Source organism: Leuresthes tenuis, unplaced genomic scaffold (assembly GCF_036924035.1).
Source record: "Leuresthes tenuis unplaced genomic scaffold, fLeuTen1.0.hap1 SCAF_9, whole genome shotgun sequence".
Taxonomy (NCBI): domain Eukaryota; kingdom Metazoa; phylum Chordata; class Actinopteri; order Atheriniformes; family Atherinopsidae; genus Leuresthes; species Leuresthes tenuis.
Genome location: NW_027325363.1, coordinates 13,175,082 through 13,196,787, shown reverse-complemented (window position 1 = coordinate 13,196,787; position 21,706 = coordinate 13,175,082). Strand labels below are relative to the sequence as shown.

The window sequence follows — 21,706 nt, the reverse complement described above, 5'->3', positions numbered from 1 at the left end:
GTGCTTTCATAACCTGTTTACACACTGGTTTCCACTTAATGGTGCCCACAGCAGGTGTCAATACTTCAATACACACTGACGTATATAAATCTGTGTGTGTATATGTGATGATAACCACAGCAATGTGGCTACTTCCTCTGCCACTGTAATTACAACATATACTGTGGAAAAAGAGCTTGGATAAATGAGTGACTATTACAGTTAGCTGAAGTAGACAAATGTTGTAGACAGGTGTAACTCAGGAATGCTCTTGTGGCAGCACATGAAAGTGTTAACTGCGTGTACCTGTGCTTAAAGCGCTAATGAAAACCCAAATGATAACTACTGTGTTAAACTGCAAACCTGACGAGCCGTTAAGTTTCACCTGTGTGGCCCAGTTGTGGCTCCACCTCAGTGTTTAGAGGCAGCCTATCGGATTACGTCTGCTTTGCATAACACAGAATTGTACCCAAACGTTTTTTAAAAAATTATGTTTGTTAAACAGAAAAACGATGTAAGACATTCAGAAAGACGTTAAAGCTTCTTTATATGGTCTTCTATGGATAGAAGATAAATATGAATAAAAGTCAACACGACACCATTAGTGAAACTAGCAACATCTTTGTAAGGTATTAAATAGCGTGGAGTTCCACTGTGTAGGTGCCCGGATGAGCTTCGGTGGTCCGGGGTGCGGGCTTCAAACCCGTAGCTGCTTAGCGGCAGAGTGGTTCAATTCCACCTTCCGGGCGATAAAATGTTCGCCCAGTAGCTATTGACGGTTTTATTAGTCCGTGGTGTGACTTCACAAATACACCTTCCTAATATGAACTATTTTCAGCCGTTTGAACCCAACTGATAACTTCACAAGCTAACTTCCTGTCCAGCACATTACCTTCCACTTCAAATTAAAAGTCTCACATCAGCAGTTCTGTCATTTGAAGGAAAAATACATTTCGTGATAATCTATTATCTAAAGTTTAAACCATTAATTTTCATCAAAATAAATCTATTCGACTTTGTTATTGGATTTATGTTATGTTTATCTTACAACTAAAACTATTCATAGAATTAGATTTTTAAAAAATTATGAACATAAGCTAAAAGTTAAACTACTCAAAGATAGGTTCTGACCTTTAAGTAATTATAAAACAGTTTAATTTACAGAATAACATTAAATAGCATGATCTAAATCCTGAAATATGCATTTCTGAGTAAAAACATCTTAATCAATTATTGCTTTGTTTTTTGTATATCAAGTGGTAAATATTATGACGTAGGTCACATCTTTAAAGTTTTATTTACTTTTCGCTGATATATGATTTCTTATTTTGTGTTTTGTTAAGATTACTTTCATGTGGTCCTCCATGTTTTTAAGATCAAAATTCAACTTGATGGTTACAATAACAGTGAGCTATTTTTCAGTTTGATACATTTGATTTAAAATCAGGTTTGTGTTTATCTTATTCCCGTGCTGTGTTGGTTGTTTGGTTTTGTTATTTATGAATCACTCAAATAAAAATGACACGAACCATCAGTTAATGTTGGTCCAAAGTGAAAAAAAAAACTGGAAAACAAAATGACTACATTTTTCAGTGTATTAGATGCTGTCACATATTATTCTGATGTCATAGGGAATATAAATTAAATAATACACACGATGTTGTATTTATCGGTCACTCTTTTAGTGGCTAAGAAAGTGCATCCGGTTTTCCCTGAAATGAAAATAATTGACACCAAGTCTGAGCCAATCATCTGTGAGAATTTCCTGTCCGTCATCCAATCACGTTTCACGCGGAAATCGAGCTTCTGTAGGAGGATGCATGATGTCCTTGCCTGCTTGATTTTGGACTAACGTGGATTAAAAACTCTCTGTTCTGTTATTTCTGGGTAAGGTCCTTTAAACGTGCTGTTTCAGAGACTTGCTAAAATCATATTTCATTTGACGTACAGTTGTGTTGTTGCTCTACGTCAGCGGGCGTCTTTCTAACGAGAAACATTATGAAACGTAGTAACCAGTTGAGCTTATGGCTTTCTGTGAATAAATGCTTCTGATTTAAAGCAGATAGCCTGTCACAGCTGAACTGTTAGTTGCTGTTTAATAAAACCGTGTTTTTAACTGATTCAACCAGAAACGTTTTGTAGAACAAACAATTAAGATCAAATGTCGATCAAACAGTCTTTTTTTATTGTTATTTGTCAACTGTTCATCACGATCACATGTTTTGAGAAACCTTGATTTTTTTTATATTGTAAAATACATTTGTACACTACTGAATTGAAATAACAAGAACAATCCTATGATTCTTCAGAGGAACCCATGGTTGGACTTTAATGAAAACATAAACATAAATCTGGATTTAGCCTGAAGATGAAGACCAATATCAGAGTCTGTAATAAATGTCATCCCAACCTGTCTGACATGTGCACAGCCCCGCTTCCCAATTGCAGAAATGATTGATCCTGGAAACATTCAACGCATCCATCTCCTCTGATGGGAAATACTCTCAGTTTACATCTGTAGATTTAAACATGACGGGGCTTTGAATAGTTTGAATACTCACAACAAAGAGCTGAACTTGATCATTGAGAATCGTATCCATCCAGTCTGTCGTTACATCTCAGATTAATCTTTGGGTCGATCATTTCATTTAGCACAGAGAGGGTTTCTGTTTCAACTCTGAACCAACATTTTTTAACATTTCTGCTTGTGGAAGAGCTGTTACTCCTTAAAATTGTCGATGAGTATTTATTTTTCTTATCGACTGCCTGCAGTGACTAAGTGAAATTGTTTTAATTTGTCTCTCTTTTGTTAATCAGATTTGGCAGAAAAAAATAAAAAAAGTGCGCCATGCCTCTTCATAAGTACCCGCCCAAACTCTGGGAGGCCCTGAAACTGAAGCAGGGCATCTACTCCCGCCTCCCTAAACACTACCTCAAGTCCCTTGAGCCCAAAGAGCCCACACCTGTGCACTGGAGGCCCTTGGGAGTCCAGTACCGAGCTAACCCGAAGACGGGGATGAAGCAGCGGGTGCAGGACATCCCGATCCCCATCTACTATCCTCCACAGTCCCAGGATGGCCTGTGGGGTGGAGAGGGCTGGGTTCAGGGCTTCAGATATGCAAACAATGACAAAGTGAGTTTTCCCGGAGGATGACTTTCTGCCTTTGTGCTACTGTTATCTGTTTGGTTACCATAGAAACTTGATTTTTGATGAAATGAAACATCACATTTGTGTGGCAGCTATGACTCCACGTTGTTCTCGTAACTCCGAGCATAAAGCTATCATGCTGCCACAGATGTTGTGTCTGATCTCTTAATTGTCTCTTGTTAAGATGTCCAACCGAGTGAAGAAGACCTGGAAACCACAGCTGCTCAAGAGAGAGCTGTACAGCGAAATCCTCGATCACAAGTTCACCATCACCGTCACAGCTCGCACCATGAACCTCATCGATGCCGCCTTCGGCTTCGATTTTTATATCTTGAAAGTACGTAAAAACTGTGCTGGTTCGACAAAATGACTTCTCTGATTGAGCTGTCGGCTTGACTCTGATGCCTAACTGCTTTTAGACACCAAAAGAGGACCTGAACTCCAAACTGGGGATGGACCTGAAGAGGGCAATGCTGCTTCGCCTGGTGCGCAAAGACACAGAGCTGTACCCCGACGACCCCGTCAAAAGAGAGAGCATCTACAACAAGTACAAGGTAGGTCACAAGTCCACTGAGGATCCTAAACGTGTCGGACGCTCGACGTGACTTTTGAGACCAACTCATTCATTGCGGTCGTCCGAAGAGTTCAACGTTGATCGTTGCTTTTCTCGCTTCCATTTGCCTCAGCAGCAGTTTGAGATTCCAGAGGAGGAGGCCGAGTGGTTGGGTCTGAGTCTGGAAGAGGCCGTGGAGAAACAGAGGCAGCTGGAGCACACGGTAACGAATCCTTCTTAGACCTTCTGGCTCTTTGGCTTTTAAGTATGACATACTTCTGGAGAGAGTCCAGTAGTGGACAGATAAGGAAGAAATCATTTAATCAGCCATTGACTGAATGTTATTATGAAGTTGCTACTTCCACATTATATTTAAACCCAATGTCCTGGCCACTGTTTCCCCTGAGGACGTTGTCTTTTATTCCATTTAAGTGTGAAATGACCTGCGTTAAAAACACAGCTTTGTGACTTTGTTCTGTTTTGATTCTTGTCTCTCAGGAGCCTGAGCCTCAATTTAAGGTCTGTGTGGACAAGCTGGTGCAGGAGCTCCAGATGGTTAAACTGATGGAGCCACATCTTATAGAGAAGAAGTGAGTGTCTGAATAGAACAGAGACTAAAAACAAAGATGAAGTTGGTTGAACTGCCAGGCCTCTAAAGCTGGTGGAGGAATTCACTTTGTTCCTTCTTCAGTGGTGAATGCACAGAATTTCTGCATTTTCAGCTTTTGCTTCAATCTGGGAGCAACTCAAAAGTGGAAGCGGCACAAACAACAAAGTGGTGTTGGAGCTATTTATTTCGGTCATGTTTTATTTTCTCTTTATAATTTACCATGACACATTTCAGGGCTGAAGGGAAGAAAAATCCTCCTTCAGCTGTAATATGGAGGCACATGTTGAATTCTAAGACAATAAAAAGTCTCTTTTATTTCCTAAAACTTGTTTCTGTTCATGTTTTTTTTATTAACATTTCAAAAGTTCATGACTTATAAAATTAAATGAAAGAAACCCCACCAGAACCTTTAAAACTCACTAGAAACACATATCTTGTTTGTACTTAAACCAACGTGTAAAATGAAAATTTATAAAATAAATTAACCTAAATAAATCAATTAACCTAAATAAAATTTTTTGGTTTATATTCATAGGTGGTTTATACACCAAGGTGTTTCTTGTACAGGCACAGAGGTTTCCAAGAGTCAACTGTTTCCAGTTGTTTTGCTAGGCTAAGCTAACCAGTGATGGTTAATTAAAGAAAAAAAGGGACAATAAAATGCACTGAAGACTGCTTAATAGCCATGCTTAATTTTAAACCTTTGTTTAAACCAAACCTTTAGGGTTTTCTGGAAAAAAAACACAAAAAGCTTAATTTCTCTTCCTCTGAAGAAACTCACAACATGAAATAAACCTGAGAGGATAAACTTTAAGCTTTAACAGTAAATTAGGAGCCGGCTAACTGAGTCACTCCAGACTCGAAAGGTTAAACATCGTACAGTATGTGTGGCTCATAACGGGTCAATGAAATGAACTAATCACGGGCAACAGGGGGCCATCATATGTTGAAGCACTAATGATGCCTGCCTTTCAGTATATTTAGCCTTGCAAAGGAAAAGTAAAATAATGTGTGGGTGTGTGGCGGCTCTTCAGATGCTGTCGTTGTGGGCCCCGGTCTTGGAGGTGGAGGTGGTGGCCCCCTGCACCCATTATTGAGTATCTCTACAGATGTAGCAGCTTGTTGTCCGGTTTCGTCCTGGTTTCTTATATTATTCCTTTTTTATCTCTGTGTCGTTTTCCCCTTTCTTAGTTCCCCCTGTCAGGTTTGGCATTAATATATTATTTTACCATTCATAAATAAATAGTACTTAAGCATGTATGGGAGCTCTATATCAATAAAGCTTCTCTTAGCAAAAGCAAACACAGCATTTAAACCATCACTCTGCTTGCCATGATGCTGGACAGGACAGAGTTAAAAAAAAAGGAAGAAGAAATAAATAGATGTAAAGTAAAGGTTCTTTTTCCAGTGTTTCCCAAAATGTGGAATTATTCTTTCAAGCCCCTTTACCAAATTGGTGGATGTCATGCCTGTGAAACTCACTAGATGGTGTCAAAGAGTTTCAAAAAAACAGTTTCAACTAAAAAATACCATATGAATGTGTGTGAATGGTTGAATGGGGCTTTTGATTGGTCAACAAAACTAGAAAATATGCTGTATGATTACAGTAAATTTACTTTCAGTTTAATTATTGAGCCAAATGTTCCTTTACTAAAATCATGTAATATCAAATGAGCTTCACAAAGCAATCTATTAAACCAAATAACTTCACCTGTCTGCCTGTTAACTGGACTTGAATGTGTCAAATTTCCACAATCTGTGAAATTACTGCATTTGGCACACAGGGGTTTCCTTTTTTAGTGATGGGTAACTTCAAAAAGTGTTTCGTGATAGTAATAAACGGCAGTTCTGCCCTTGAAAGCAGCGGCTATCAAGCAAATGTCCTTATAAGGTTCGAAGGAGTTAACAAATGGAAAAAAATAAAGGTGTCAGTTTGACAATAAAAACAGCCTCTTCTCGTGAGGTTTCACTTTCAGCTGTTCTGTTAGTTGGTGTTGTCTCATTGTGGTTGCAGCCTCAGGTGGTGAGTCCCTCCTGGTGTGGGAACTCCCGTGGGTGTTGTCACTAAGCAACGGAGAACAAAATTGATACCTGGAATCACAAAGCTTCACTCCTTATATAGATACAGCCTCTGCCTGGAATTACCCTCTCGTGATGTACATGTCACAGTAAGTAAATAAACTCTGATTGTAACACACAGTGTGCAAATTTGGTGATCTTTTTCCCCTTTTTGTGTGACTGATCACAGGCGTCTATGTTTGGGGTTGTTTTTTTCTTCCCTTAAACGAAATGAGGCCTCAAAAATAAAGACGTTTAAACATTAAAAAAAATTCCACTGTCAAAAACTGACAACTTCTGTCAATATATATATGTGTGTGTGTGTGTATAAATATATATTTATTCATATATTTTAATGTGTAATATTTTGACCAGGTGTATAAAGCTTTTTTTAAATCAAGAGGGAAGCTCTCATTTCTCTTTACACAAATAGGTATGACTTCTCAGTAATGGTCTGGTAAACAGATGTGATCACCTGACACAAGGCTTGTGGCATTTTTATCATTTGAATGGAACACTGACATTGACTCCTCTGAGAGATGCTAGTGAAAGATTTGAGGTAAAAACCCAAAACTGGTTGGTGTGCTTGTTTCCATTACACAGTAGACATGTCTCCGAATAAAATCTTTCAGGTGGAATTTTGTCAGTGTTTTTGTATATCTTTGCATACTGAACCCATCATTTTCAAACATTTACAAACCAAATGTGCTATTATCCTGTATGTTTTTATTCTGCTCTTATCATACTTTCATCTAAATGTCTTTTTTAGTTTCTGTGGGTTGCCACTTTTTGTCTTGACTGTGAGATAGAGTTCATACTTCTCTCAAGCTTTCATAACACAACCATTTTCTCAAGAAAGAAAGACAGCAAGAAATGTCCACAAATCTGTTCATCTAGTCATTTAGTCCCATGCATGCTGCTCAGATTAATCCAGTTACTCCTTCCTCTGCTGGTTTTGTGTCTCTCCATCATTTGCTGATAAACAAACTGGAGTTTATGTGATTTAATATTCTAACACAATTTTGTGTCTTTGTCATTGAAACTTAATCTTCTCACCTGATTCATTGAGACTTTTACAATGACCTGTGAGTACCGAGAACAGTCCTCAGGTTTAACATGGTTCTTCCAGCTTTAATTACCAATTTAATTACCAGCTTTATTTCGGCTATTATCAGTTAAAATACGACAGTCTGTCTTCTTATCAGTACCTGTCCAGATGCATACTTTCAAAGGTCTCTTTGATTTCTTATCAGATCGATAAAAAGAAAAAAAAAAGGTGCAAAATCCAAGGTGTTAGGTGGTTTAAAAATCTTGCAAATTAATTTGAAATGCCTGGTTTTTTGCTCCAAATACATACTGAGAGCCGTTATTCTTCTTTGAGGGATAAAATAAAGTAAAAATGAGAAAAAGTCTGATCTTGAAAGAAAGTGACATCTCAAAAGAGATGAGGCGTAGCTCATCTTTGTAGGTAGGCAAGCAACAGAAACCATCCCAGTTTATGGTTTTAGTGGCTGTCTTTTACAGTTTATGGTTTTTGGACAGTCCTCTATTAACACGTTGGCGTTAGGAGAATTCTCACGTCAAGTTCCACTCAAGTTTGGCAACCCTGACTTCCACTGCTGAGAAGCTTTTAGGGAATTTGACTGGAAAGATGCTTCAAATAAAATGTATTATTATTATGACTTAACTTAACATTGGTCATGTTAGTTTGTCAGTTGGTAAAGAGCTGGGCTGGTGAATATAAAGATAGAAAATGGAGGTACAAATTAGCTTTATTAATTAGCGTTGCATTAAAAGCTGTACTTGGCCACTATAAAGTTCCATAAGTAACGTTTTACTACTCATCTTTTTTATTTCTGAATAAACCAATTAAAGTGCAGAGCAGAGAGAAGTATCATTATTCACACCAAACTACTATTCTAAGTTTTGCTAATGTTGCAGTCTATTGTATTTGCTTTTACTGAGAAAAAATATCCTCTTTTATATGGGTAACATGTAATAAACCTTTCTAGCAAAGACCACAACAACTGTACAATAAAACTGAACGCTTGATAAGCTGTATATTGCTGTTAAACATCCTCTTGTGGCGCTTTTATCGTAGCGGACGACCATGGCCTAAAACATATGGACATGTTGAGGCAGGCCGCAGCAGGTGGGTATGCTGATACCATTTCACAGGAAATAAAGTGCATCTCTATACCAGATCAAAGGTCTTGGAAATGAGCCTGGCCTGGAGTTTCCCAGCGGCTGTAAGTTGTGTGCTCAGTTCAAATCAACCAGGATGGGTGCTTAAAGGTACTGTCTGCTTTTACAGCATGACCAAGCAACTGAGTGTCAAATATTACAGTTATTGTTACTATGAAAACTGGTTCATGGGGTATGAGAGTATAAAATATAACAAGTATTCATTCATTTATCTTAAGGTGAACAATCTATTATATATTAATAATCTATTTGTTATAAATACCTCAATATGTGGTTTCAGGTTCAATACTAATTATGGCAGAAAGACAAACTCCTACATTGGCAACTATAACTGCTTATTAGATGGGTAATAACAGAATGTAGCAACATACCCACCGTGTACAATAAAAATAAAAATTAAAATTGGATTTTCTGAAAATCTTAATGTGCTTACAGGGTTGAGAAATGTTTCATGATTTGAAATGACAGGTTAGAAAATACTGATTTGTTTTCCCAATCTGTCTCAATCTTGAAGTTTCCCAAAAGCCAAGAGGTTTTACAAAAGACTGTGTGACTCACAGTGGGCCTAGAAACTTACTAGAAAAGCAGAAATACCACGTTCTCACACTTGACCACTGTTAGATGTGACAGTTTGTTGGTTGTATGAGGGTAGACTTCAAGGTGACTGATGACTGTACACAAGGGAAACATTATATCCTGAGAGTTGCTATTTAACTATTTGGACAAACAAGTAATTCAGGATTATCTTATCACACCAATGACGATAAAAGCTGAGATGTAAAAAAAAACACAGGAGGCTCTTCATGCAGCTGCCAAGATTCATTGTTTTTACGAGTGAGAAAGCAGGTTCGGAATGTGTGTGGGAAGCAGCTGAAGACAGATAACATTTAGAAGTGCCTACGACCCACTTCTCTTTGTTAGGTCCACAGGAAGTAACGACACAACAAAACTTGAACATTTACCTTTTATTTTTTCTGATTTATTTACACTACAGCAAAGAGGCAGAGTTGGATGAGTGACAAAGTAGTAGGCGGTAATTTGAAGGCTCAGCACCAGAGTGAAACTGCAGGAAAAAAGGAACCGACACAAATAGAGCCATGAATAGAAGGAGGAGCGGTTTCTATTATATGTAAGTGGATTAAATATTAAACTAGTGCGACGGCCTCATCAAAAGATGGCAATGACAGACAACCGAGTGAAGGCCTGATGTGAAACTGCGGTTCAGGAAGATTTTCTGTTATTCTCCATTAGAGGTGCAGCAACTTCAGTAGGAAGTTGGGTCTTTTTCCCAAAATCATGTGAAAGCAAACAAGAGACCTTTTAGAAAGCCTCAGCAGTGACTTACTACTACAGAGAGTGATTCATAGACATGTTTCTGATGTTCCCAGTTTGAATAGAGAAGTCAATGAGTTTGCTTTTAGCTCCATATTGACTGTGACAATCCCTTTTCTCTGACCTCTAAGTCATGAAATTAATGCTCTCAGCATGTGAAATATTAAGGAATGTTACGTTTCCGTAGCCTCGAACCAGCAAGGCTTTTGGGCAAAGCTAAAGAGGGAATAGGAGGGAAACAGCGCAAATGTGTAAACTACATTAGTCTACAAATACATTAAGGAGCTGGAGCATAGGAGCCATTTAGCTTCATTGTGCTTTGTGACAACATGACATGCACTCATATTGTCTTTGCATGCGATTGTTGATACTGGTTTGACATCCAAATGCTAATTACAAAGCTGAAGCAAACTCCTACTTCGAAAGAGGGGGAAATCTGCTCCGTCTGCTCATAACTCCTCTTCAGTTTTCACCTGCACCATGCTGTCCTGTGGCTCTGTTTGTGGATTCTGGTTCTCATTGACGAGCATATTGAACTGTAGGTCGCTATATTGGGAAAAGTCTTGTGGGTACGAGCCAAAATTCGGGTTGAAGTTCATATCCATATTGGTAAATGTAGAATTGGGGTCGAAGCAGCAGGACATGGATGAGAGCAAGTTTGGGTCGGACAGCACACAGGAAATATCAGGCAACTCTAGTAACTGATCCAAAATCGCCGTCTGGTCAATGGTGCAGTTAGAGTCCATGAGCTCATTGTACAACTTTTCGACCACAGGCTGGTTAGTGTGTTGCATTTCTTCTGGTGACATCATGTTTTGAGTCTCCAGGAGGAAGCGGAGGGGTTGCTCTGGGGCAGGCGCACTCTCTGCAAGAGAAGAAACGGATCGTGTTACCAAGAAAATAGATCCATCAGCTAAAATTACCTGTGTAATAACTACATTCATTGTGATTCTATTGCACATTTGTGTTTTGTCTCAACTCTATGAGTCGAGTCAACTCAATTCTTCCATAGAAGAGAAGGCTGCGAAGAAGTGTTTGACTTAGGGAGGTTAATGTAATTTCTCTGGGTAACTTTGTGAGAAACAAAGAACCAACTTCCTCCAATGGTGTCTGACTCCGTTCTTAACCTGTTACTTTAATATGTAAACTAATCTAACTTAACTGGCTCGAGCTATCTAATTTGGAACGACTGAGGATTTACACGGAGGCAATAACAAAAGAAAACCCACAACAATCAGTGGCACGTTTTCTGAGTGTAACCTTTTTTTTTTCATTAAACATCCTTTATAATTAGTCATATCATATTCCTATTATAAGCCATCACAACAGATCATGGATGTATATGTGGCAATTCATGACATTTTCATTCACACCGCTGTACTTTCCAGCAGTCAGTTTGGACTGTTTTGGCAAATGTCCCACTATCATGTTTCCTGCTCATCATACGAGCAGCAGAAGGAGCAAAATGGGGATTTAATACAAAACTCACCTTTGTTGTGGAGTATTATGGATTATATCAAGTGATGAATTAAATTACAAAGCAAACTACTCTCCCTTATTAAATCAATTACATAGCAATCACTGACCAAACTGCTTCTTATCAAGCCTCTGAAGGAACTTTTTTTTCCCCCTTGAAGAATATATATCAACTTGTTATCGAGGGAAAGCACAGGTGTGGTGGAGATGACTTATTTTCCCTTTAAGTTTCTTAGAAAGCAGGCATTAACCAATGGCCCTTCAATTTATATGGCCTCAGAATTTGTATTAATTAATGTAGCTCTATATTTGATTTCCAACATTTTTGAGGATGTGGTTGTCTTGATCTTTTCTGAAACTAAAGAAGACAAAGGAAACTGGAGATTCCATGTTTTTGTTTAAGTAGAGCTGCCATATCATGGTTAGGAGCCAAAGAGTGCAGAAAGTCCAATAAAACAGAGTAAAAAAGATTACACATCACACAAGACTGATACAAACACCTGAGTATCTGCTCAGTTTTTCGTGAAACAGAGTCACCCTTAAAGTTTGGCAGTGAAAAAAGGGGCTGTGCTCAACTCAAACCAAAAAAAAAAGGTCAACATCAAATCAAAACCTCACCTGTCACACAAGCTTTCTCTGAGAAACTGATGTCTCTCTTAATCGTGGCTCTCTTCCGCTTCACCTCATATGGATCTAAAGTAAAAATAGTTCAGACACGCTCAGATTAACACCTTGTCTCACCTGATTAACCAGTTTTCTGTTTAATATCTGACCAACTCAGAATGACAGTTGTTAAACTTGACTGACCCTGATTGTGTGGCAGGTAGGTGAAGGTGACCGGATCGCTCTCCATCTGGTCTGAGATGCGACGCAGGATAACTTTGACCTCGGCCTCATCTGTGATGTCTTGGTCCTGGTAGGGCGGAGTTTTGAACACGATGGCAATCTGCCGGTGCACGTCCGTCTGGGCGAATTCCCCGTTCGCCTTCCATGAATCTCGCCTGAAGAGGATCTCTATGTCATCTGTGGATTAACAACAGAACACATAGAGCAGCGTTATTTAAAGAACAGTCTCCAGTGTTTCGTGCCTTTTTACTCAGCTTCAGGTTGAATTCATTGAACTTTAGTGTCATATATAATGTAACTGTTGTGGACAAAGTAACTGAATCACCCTCCAGTAAACAGTTTCGATGCAGTTCGTTGGTTTCCTTTCACAAGGCAACTTGTTTTCAAATTAGCATTATATGAATTGGACTAATTTGGATTAGATTTGGTTGGATTATAATTGGATTACAGAGAATTAGATTAGAATTGTCCTAAATTGGACAGCATCTTTGAAGTCCCTGGAGATGACATTAGCTGTGATTTGGCTCTATATAAATAGATCTGAATCAAATTTAACTGAATAATGTTGACATTTTCTCAACATGCCTCCTCGGCAGCTAAAGCGCCCTACAGACATCAGACGGTTCTGCATCCATTAGGAGAAGGGTCAAATAAAGGCAGCTTGGCAGTAAACGTGTCTTCTTAGCTAACATGGAAAGTTCAGTTAAGATTTAGTCACTTTGGTATGTGTTGTTTTATATCAGCAGGACCTTGTTTGATATTTCATTAAAGGTCAGGAGGAAGAGTCGTGTCATAAACTAAGTGTATGCTGTTGGGTCTGCTGACTGAAACTCCGCTTTTCAGTTTAGTCCACAGTCTGTATATTGATTACACATACAGAAAAGGAAAAAATAAATAAATAAATCACCTCAGCTGAAAGCCTCTACTTGCCTTTCTGCACTTTGTCACACAGCATGTAGACCTCTGTCTTGCCCCTGCAGGACCCTCTGTACTGGTTCAAAAGGCAGATCTTCAGCTCTGATGTGGTGGTGGCCTCTTTAAATAAAAATTAAAAAAAAGATGAAACAGCATAACAATGGGGAAGTACATTTCTTATTTTTGGTTCAGGTGGTTATGCTGTGGCAGAGTCACAAGGGAGTGTTTGATAATGTCTTACTTTTGTCATAAATTGGTTTAGAGAGGATTGGGCTGAGAGAATCCTTCCTGCCGTCGTCCCACTCGAGCTCACATTGAAAACACAGACGCACTGCGTTCATGTCCATGTCTTCGATGCCCTTTGAGTGACCAGCTGAGGGACGAGAAGACACAATATGAAGCGCCCCGTCTGCTTTGAGGAGTCACAAATGTAAGCAGTGTTTTATTTTAGCATGTGTGTCCAGCTCACTTTGAAAGGGGTCGATATTTTGGCTTCGCCTTTTCTGCAGGGAAATGTCCAACTCTTTCCTCCTCACACACTGGATTCCAAGATTGGCAAAGCTGCAAGTTGAGAAGACGCACGTTTGAACAATTCTTAGTGTTTGATAAGAGGAAATGGTAAATTCTAAATGGTAAACTCTAGATCAAAGACCAACAGATGTGCACCTGTGGCGTCTGTTGCCGTGAGGATTAAACGAGACCTTGCAGATTCCTGAACCAACCACGCAGTCCTTACCCACAAGGCAGTGGGGGTGAGGCCGGTGAGGAAGATCTTTGGTCACCAAGGAAACGGTGACTGTGACCCTTTTTAAGTGGTCAATCGGACCCTGAATCTGAAAGAGAAGGAGACAAAGATACATGAGCAAGAAACCAAAATGAGGGCAGAAAACTGAACAAACTGTGGTGGATCACACTGTCAAACCTGAGAAATGCAATGAAAAGATGAGTTATTCAACATAAGGAAAGAAGAGAATGAACTGTGGGAATCTGAAAACAGCATCAAATGAATCAGCTAATTCAGAAAATATGCAGCAGAAGCTTGAAACATTACATGTCATTTCGAGTCAGACAGCAACTAACAATCTGTTGATTTTCTTTCCTCTGTAAAATGTAAAGAAGCTCCTTCATGTAGTCACATATTACACATTAAAACCTTACAATCTTCACCTTAAAATGGAAGAAAAATGATCCGTTATCATAACAGATGTCAGTTAATATTTGCTTCTCTAATTCAGACAACCTGTTGATCCAGGCCCTTCTCTGTGTCCTTCATGCTGGTGAAGGACACAGATGTTCACACAGTTCCTCTTTTTCCCCTGTATAAACATCCCTGTCTGCCACTCTCCACTTTCTCATAGTTTCAGAAACTAATCAACTGAGGGTACCAATGGGATGTAAAATAGCATGATACATTAGTATACCGAGCATGTGAGGAGTGTAAAGTTGTTTGTTAGTATGCAGGGAGGGGATAAACCTCATGTCAGTCAGGTTGGGATTCGTGGGGACTTTCTAATTGATTCTTGCAACCCACATCCTCCCAGGCCCCACCCTTTCTGTGCGGGGGTACATGATCAACTGTGGTTAAAACCTCCCTAACCGTCTCAGAGAGCTCGTAATCCCCCTTAAAAGTCCGAAACAGAAGCCAAACATGTACCTCTATCGTGGGCTGAGTCTTGTTTGTGTCGGTGCTGGACGCCCCCAGGATGCTCCCGGCCGAGCGGCCTTCACACTCATAGCGAAATCTCATGCCTCTGTCCTTGGGCTCCTCCACCACCACAAGTCTGGGCTTTTCCAGAATCTGCTCCAGTACCGCGGTGTCGCCCCGGTTCTGAGAGGAAACTGAGCTCGAGGAGCCGCGACCTGAGGAGGAGGCAACCCGGGAAGGATGAGTGGATGCCATCTCTCTGGAAGGGCGCACTAAGCGCTGCAGCGTGGCGATGTTTGGCTGTTGAGTAAAACAAAAAATTAAAAATAATTCAACTTTATTGAAATCTTAAATGTCTGTCATGGTAGAGCGGAAAACCTCGAAGAGACAGCAGTCTTAAAAAAAGCAGCTTTCGGAGGTTTTGTTACCATGTTGTCTGCTCTGACCACAAGCTTATGGTGGCCAAAGCCAGCAAACTTTAGATAGATATCAAGTCAGTTTGCTGACAGCAGGAGTTCTACTTGTTTTTTAATTCATCTCATTGTTTCAAAAGGAAAAACTGAACTTTTATCGAAAGTATAAAACATCAGTTACGCTTCATCAGCACGCAAAACACAACTTTAAGTAAATACAGACTTCAATAAAGTTTTGTGGGAGTATTTCAATTTTCCTCTGCTTTACATTTCTTCACCAGTAAAACTACTTCGCATATAATTCATGTGATAACCCATTAAAATACAGTCAATCCAGCGGCTTCTCTCCTTAAAAACAGTCCAGCTGCGTTCTCATGTCAAATTTTAGCTCTCAGATGATTTCTTTCACACAACTGTTGGTAGACCAAAAAATTTAACTAAAGAAAAAAAAGCACGATATCAATAATAATGCACATTAAAGATGTAAGTTGCTAAACTTATTCTCAACTCCATTAACCGTCCTCCTGACACCAACTAAACTCTGTGTACAGAACAAGCGAAACCAGCTTCACCCCCAACCAGTACAACTGAAAAACGGTACTTCTCACACAGACGTTACATGACGTGTACTTCTACGTTTGACAGATTACTTCTAGAAACAGCGTCAACGTAGAATCGGAGAAAGTAAACAGCCTCAAACCAGCTTTGCGGATAAACACCGGGGCAGATGTTTCTCAGGTAATCCTTCAGGCAGCGATGCAGTGAAACTAAGCAGCCAAACTGACTCACCACTTGTTTTTTCTTCATACATGTGCTTTCTATCACTGCACAGCGTTAACCATGTGCTCTCCGACTCCTCCTCCTGCATTTGATGTCTTATTTTTTCCGTTACACCACAGACCACCAAAGCTTTTCCGCTCCCTCTCACACTTAATGTATAGTAGCTTTCTCTCTGCTGCTTTTACTTTCTCTCTCTTTCTTCTCTAACTCCATGCACTCACCGCTGCACAGTTAAGGCTCCTACAGGCCTCCGTGGGATGTAAATTACAGCAATAACTCGAACACATTCAAGTCTTTCAGCCCATTTTGAAGTACTGATACAACAACAGATTGATGATCAAACCTGCAGGGAACAAAGAGCCGCAGAGCCTGACTCCTTTGTCAGCCGTGAAGCCGTTTATTAGCTTGAGAGCTCATTAAAGCGTCACTGCAGAGATCTGGGTGATGCCTCGGCATGAGCTCATCCCTCGCAATATCCTGTCGCACCACAGCCGTCTGTTGTCAGTGTTGGCGTGTGAATGCGACTGTATTAGCCCGGGAGTACCTGTTCACTGTAAAGCACTAAACCCAAACAAAGGCCTGGCAGGCCGAGCCAGCGAACAAGAAACAGGAAGTCAGCTCAGCCTGACGTTGATCTACCAATAGGAGAAACGATTTGGGGCGGAAAAATGTGACCTTTCACCTCTGGTGGGTTTGGCTAGTGAACAGAAACGACAGCAGACTGAAAGCAGGAGTCGGATTACACTTTTTTTTGTAAGACGTCCCACTCCTGCCTCTCAGCTTTCTCCTGCAGGGAGGCATGCTGTGGAGGTGTGTCACAAAGACACAGAACTTCTTAATAAGCTGTATTTATGCACAAACAGCTATAGTTGTTGACACAGGGTTAAACCTGTTTTCAGATGCCCTTCATTATTACCTGCCTCTGCAGGCTACAGCAGCACAGCAGTCATATCAGGTTACAACATCTCCCTAATGGCTGTAAACCACGTGCTTTCTGCTAAGAGTCCGACCTGTTGCGCTGCCCATCTGCTGCTCTGTGCAGCAACACAACACCCAACCATCTGCACATTGCACTTTATTCAACCGGCTTTCAATCCTTAAAAAAAACAACAACAGCAAAAAAAATGAGGAAAGCTGCAATCACACGAGAGTAGTTTCACTCTAACTGGCCTCCTACAGCAGCACGATGACGGTATAAGCACTAAAAAACAACCTTTGAGTTTTTACAACATCAGAAAATTGTGAGGAATAATGGTGATGTGTTGAAATCACGTGCCAGATTGACAATGAACGGAGTTGTGTTCACATTTGAGATACTGGAACAAGATAGATTGAAACAATTCTGCTTGTAAATAAAGAGTAGGTGCCACCAAATCGGTTAATAAATAGAATATTCTGACACTGGTTTGGCTCAGATTCAGAGAAGCTGGAAAAAGCCAAATGTCTTGCAGCTTTGATCGACAACCCAAAATTGACTTCATGAAAATAGTCTCTGTAGAGTTAATCTTTTATTATCCAGAGTGTCTGCAGGTTTACTTCCTGCTGTGTGATCTTACAAGCTGAAGTATGAAAGATTTCCATGAAAATCAGCAGAGAGGAGATTTTTTTATGAGTGGGTTCATTGACATTTACATCTCTACTTATGTATGGTATTTTATCTCTGTCAAGTCTACCCTGTAGCATGAAGACATAAGAACCCACACCGCAAGTATCAAACCCATGCGGGATCTAGATAAAAGCAAAACAAATGAAAGAGTGGATGATTCCTATCAAAAATGAACCCACAACTGAAACAAACCCTTCAGCTTGTCTCAACAACAGAGGGAATCACTACAGGGGTGGAAACTAGTCCAGATCAAAACAAAACAACACCTACAACAGAAGTAACAACACGAGCCCAACATACTCACCTTGCATGCAGCGCCTCTTGCCACCAGCACGGGTCTGGATGTCATTGAGGGGCTCTGCTGAGGAATCCTGTGACTCTGGCTCAGGGGCGTCTGGCAGAGGGTGTCCTGTGGTGGAGGAGGCGGCAGAGGGAGGGAGTCTGTTGGTCGCTCTCCACAGATAATTTCATCTATCAGGTCTGCATTCACATAGAGACAAATAGTAGCTCAGAGTCATGTTATATACATTCAAATGCTGCTTTATTTGAAAATGACACACATTTTTGCTCCTCTTAGCTTGAGAAAACACATTACAGTCCAAGATAATTACCAAACCTTAAAGCCTCTTTAAATCTAGGTTAAAAACATATTTATTTCAGATGGCTTTTAATACCCAGTAGTATGGTGACTCTTTTATATTATCTTATTCAATTTTGCTGTATTTTATTGCGTTTACTGTTATTTTATTGTTTTGTACTTATTCTTTTCTTTATTCATTATCTGATGTAAAGCACTTTGGTACACCGAAATGGATTGTTGTAAAGGGCTGTATAAATAAATTACATTTACAAACCGTAAACACCTATGATTATTAGTCATGTTTCCTCAGGTTGTGTTCCAAAGTAAAAAAAAATATATATATATATATATATATATGTATGTATATATGTTGTATATATATATTGGGTTGCAGCTTAGACTGAAGCACGTGGCTCAGGATGTAAGCAGATCTGAGCAGTTGTTTTTGTTTTTCTACACACCAAATCGGTTTCATACTCAGGGCAAGGTTAACCTGTAATGTTGTCATGGTTACCAACTAGCAGCTCCTTACTGTGAACTTCAGACTGACGTGAACGGGTGGCTGTGGTCGGTCCGGTCTGACACATGTCAGAAGCTGCTTTGCTGCAGCCACAGAGTAAAAATGTAAACACGTAAAAGTGCGAATATGGTGCAGCAGCTTTATCAAGTGCTTCACATTTCAACAACAACTTTTGCAAATGTGAATATTTCTTGAAGTTTTGAACTGATTTCTACCGTCTCATCCTGCTGTTGAAGGAGGTTGTTATGTTTTGATCAATTAAGAAATGGTTGCACATTTAATGGAGCACATAAATGAAACCGGTTAAAAAGGGTTCATCTTTAGAAATGTTAATTTATCTTTTAATTTTTTTTTTTGCTGCTAGTTGTGCAACTCAGAGCCATCTCACCAACATGTGTATAAAAAAATAAGGAAGTTCTTCGGGGATGGTTTACTTCTGCTATGTGCGGCTTGAGGTCGGCTCAGGACACCAACGTCTTGTTTATGACACTCACGTCCATGCTTTTGTGCATCTTGATCATGAGACTAAATAAAACTGGACTCACCTAAATCTGAGGATCGGAAAGTAGGGACAGTGCCGGGCAGGATTCCGCTGATCCCGGGATTGGGTGTTGGCTCCTCTGCTATGACAAATCACATGTTTGAGGATGATGTCAGCTCTCTCACGCACACAAAAAAAAAATCACTAAAAACACTTAACTGGAAACCTACCGGAGGTCCCGTTAAAGATGTCCATGTCTTTCATCGCACGTCAGAAGTCTTCGACCGCCCTAAACTCCGTCGTAACGCGTCTTTAAAAGCGGACGAGTCCAGGAATTATTCCTCTCCTTCGGATCACCGGTGGCGTCTATGCTTTGAAATGGCTCTCGCCAGTCTACGCTCCGGCTCTAAGAGGTGTTAAACCGTGTTGAAGCCATGTGTAGCATGATGTCTAAACTTCACGTCTGCTTCGGTTTTGACGTTTCGGCAGCCGCTCTGATTGGCTGCTTCGCGGCGTGGAAATCCCCGCGAGTGTCAACGTCACCTCTCAAACGGGAACCCCCCCCCCCCCCCACACACACACACACACAGGACAGCAGCCAGGCTACTGCGGCGGTTTTGAACGTGTGTGTTTGCTCATTTGAATATTCATCGTTTTCATCTGACAGTGTTCATCTTGATCCATAAAAGGAGATTTTCTTTCCATTGTGTAATCAAAGCGCACTTTCGGTGCTTTTTTTTTGTCGTTTCTACGTTGCTTCACCGCTCAAGCAAGCCCTCATGACAACTTTCGTACACATTTCTAATACCAGCAGAGGGAGGCGAACTGCTCCAAAGCACCAGATGTTTTAGATATTTATCCTGGTTGCGTCAGCCCGTTCTCCTTTTTTTTTAACCCCTCCAAACCTGAGAGAAAAAGCAGGAACCTTATAGTTACTAACCAGCAGTTTCATTTGTGACATTTCTAGCCAATAACCGCCCTGCACGAGTAACCGCTTCAAGTGGCGCTATAAGGCCCGCAAGGTGATGCGAGGAGGTTACCAGGTGCAGCAGCGACACCTGCCGGTCACACGGAGGACAGACGAATTAAAAGAAACGGAAAGCGAAAGATGAGGCATTTAGAGGAAGCGGTGACTCAGCACAGACAGGGCTGCAAAACAAATTATAATGCGGTCAGATGCTGCGATGTTACACATGTTCATGATTTTAAAACTTCAGCAGCACTCGATACCTCATCAGTACCGACCATTAGCTCCTGAAGATAACACACGGTTCCCAAACATGGAATAACAGTAGTTTATCTTATCATTTGACAAAAATGTGTTAAAGGCCAACAGCTCATTAACACCTGTACACTGCAGGTAGAGTTTGTTAAGTCAGATGTTAAGGAGCCTGAGCTAAAGGAATCAGGTACGAGTTGCTGCTGATGCTTCCTGAAGCCCAGAAGCAGGTGTTGATCATTAGCGACAGCTGGTAAATTCACCATCTATATGAGCTGACCTGATCCAACCTCACAGTCACTGAACAAACCAGGGCTAAGTCAGGGTCTGGCACTCAGTTTGACTGTTACAACCTAAAACCAAAGCTTTAAACTGCAGCATCTCTCCTCCTGGGAAGCTACAGTCAACGTACTTCTAACCTCTCCAATGTCGCTTTTATTAAACGGTTCAATTCAGAGGCAAAGTGGTGTGAAGTTTGACCTGTGCCACACTTTTCTATAGAAGTATTGTCTGTATTTTTGAATTAATCTCCTAAACTGTCGACTAGCAACACCTTTGCCACGTTGAAAAGTCTCAAACCCTTAAATGCCCTTTATAAACTGAACCTCTGGGCTGTTGCGTCACGTAAATACCCCGTTAAAGTTAACAATGGTGTAATATGAAGAATAACAACGGGATCAGAGAGTTGAGCAACGTGTATCCTGTTAAAGCACACAAACTGTATTGCCTGCAACATCAGTAGAGACCAAAGTGAAAAGTCACTTTCATGCAAAAAAAAAAAAAAAAAGAAATATCGTTCTCGACTGCGAGAACAACTTGAAGCAAAGTTAGAAAATAAAGCTTTGCATAGACACTTTCAATCACACTTAGTTTTACTATAAACATGAACGCTCAAAAATTTAATATGTACCAACATGGAACTCTTTTTCCTTTCTGGCTTTACAGCACTCGAAATAAAAATAAAAAAAAAACCAAGAGACACTGTAACTCCTCCAGCACACACCCGACTCCGTCTGTCAAGGTGATCTGAAATGGGAGCGTGAAGATGAAACCATTTGAAAATCAGACTTCCAGCCGGCAGCGGCGGGGGGGGGGGAAATAAAACCTACAAATTATCTGATGCTAGACAAGTTTTGACATCGGTATTATTAACACGAGTCTGTACAGTTTGAGGACATACAAAAGAATGCTTCAGTGACTGAAAAACAAAATCATTGACAATATTAATCTATTTATATCAATACCAACAAGGCTGTTATTTTTTTTTCTTTTTTCCTTCTGTTCAAGTTTAGATCATTAACCATTTGCTTAAAATTGAGGGTAGTAGTCATGGTCTCGTG

The 21,706-nt window shown here is 40.2% G+C and overlaps 2 protein-coding genes and 1 non-coding gene across 7 annotated transcripts; 2 read left to right on the top strand and 1 right to left on the bottom strand.

Moving 5' to 3' along the window:
• Positions 1 to 641: 641 nt before the first annotated feature.
• On the top strand, positions 642 to 728 carry trnastop-uca (transfer RNA opal suppressor (anticodon UCA)). Its single transcript has one exon. It is a non-coding gene; the product is annotated as a tRNA-Sec (tRNA).
• A 1,054-nt stretch (positions 729 to 1,782) lies between these two features.
• Positions 1,783 to 4,301, top strand: mrpl28 (mitochondrial ribosomal protein L28). 2 transcript variants are annotated; one of them, XM_072391722.1, is made up of 6 exons: positions 1,783 to 1,866; positions 2,797 to 3,112; positions 3,312 to 3,464; positions 3,547 to 3,681; positions 3,814 to 3,903; positions 4,179 to 4,301. In XM_072391722.1, exons 2-6 carry the CDS (start codon positions 2,828 to 2,830, stop codon positions 4,272 to 4,274), a joined length of 759 nt encoding a protein of 252 aa, XP_072247823.1. In that variant the 5' UTR covers positions 1,783 to 1,866; positions 2,797 to 2,827; the 3' UTR covers positions 4,275 to 4,301. The 2 variants fall into 2 exon arrangements, with proteins under 2 accessions (XP_072247823.1, XP_072247824.1); XM_072391723.1 differs by having other exon boundaries at positions 1,784 to 1,866; positions 3,817 to 3,903.
• Positions 4,302 to 9,503: 5,202 nt separating this feature from the next.
• Positions 9,504 to 19,670, bottom strand: relb (v-rel avian reticuloendotheliosis viral oncogene homolog B). Of its 4 annotated transcripts, none has more exons than XM_072392417.1 (11): positions 19,378 to 19,670; positions 19,212 to 19,289; positions 17,871 to 18,046; positions 14,777 to 15,067; positions 13,789 to 13,955; positions 13,592 to 13,683; positions 13,364 to 13,495; positions 13,138 to 13,242; positions 12,169 to 12,384; positions 11,980 to 12,054; positions 9,504 to 10,750 (listed from the first exon to the last, which is right to left on the bottom strand). In XM_072392417.1, the coding sequence occupies exons 1-11, from the start codon at positions 19,409 to 19,411 to the stop codon at positions 10,335 to 10,337; spliced, it is 1,782 nt and encodes a 593-aa protein (XP_072248518.1). In that variant the 5' UTR covers positions 19,412 to 19,670; the 3' UTR covers positions 9,504 to 10,334. The 4 variants fall into 4 exon arrangements, with proteins under 4 accessions (XP_072248518.1, XP_072248519.1, XP_072248520.1 ...); XM_072392418.1 differs by having other exon boundaries at positions 19,212 to 19,286; XM_072392419.1 differs by lacking the exon at positions 19,212 to 19,289 and having other exon boundaries at positions 19,378 to 19,668.
• Between the last annotated feature and the right edge of the window lie 2,036 nt (positions 19,671 to 21,706).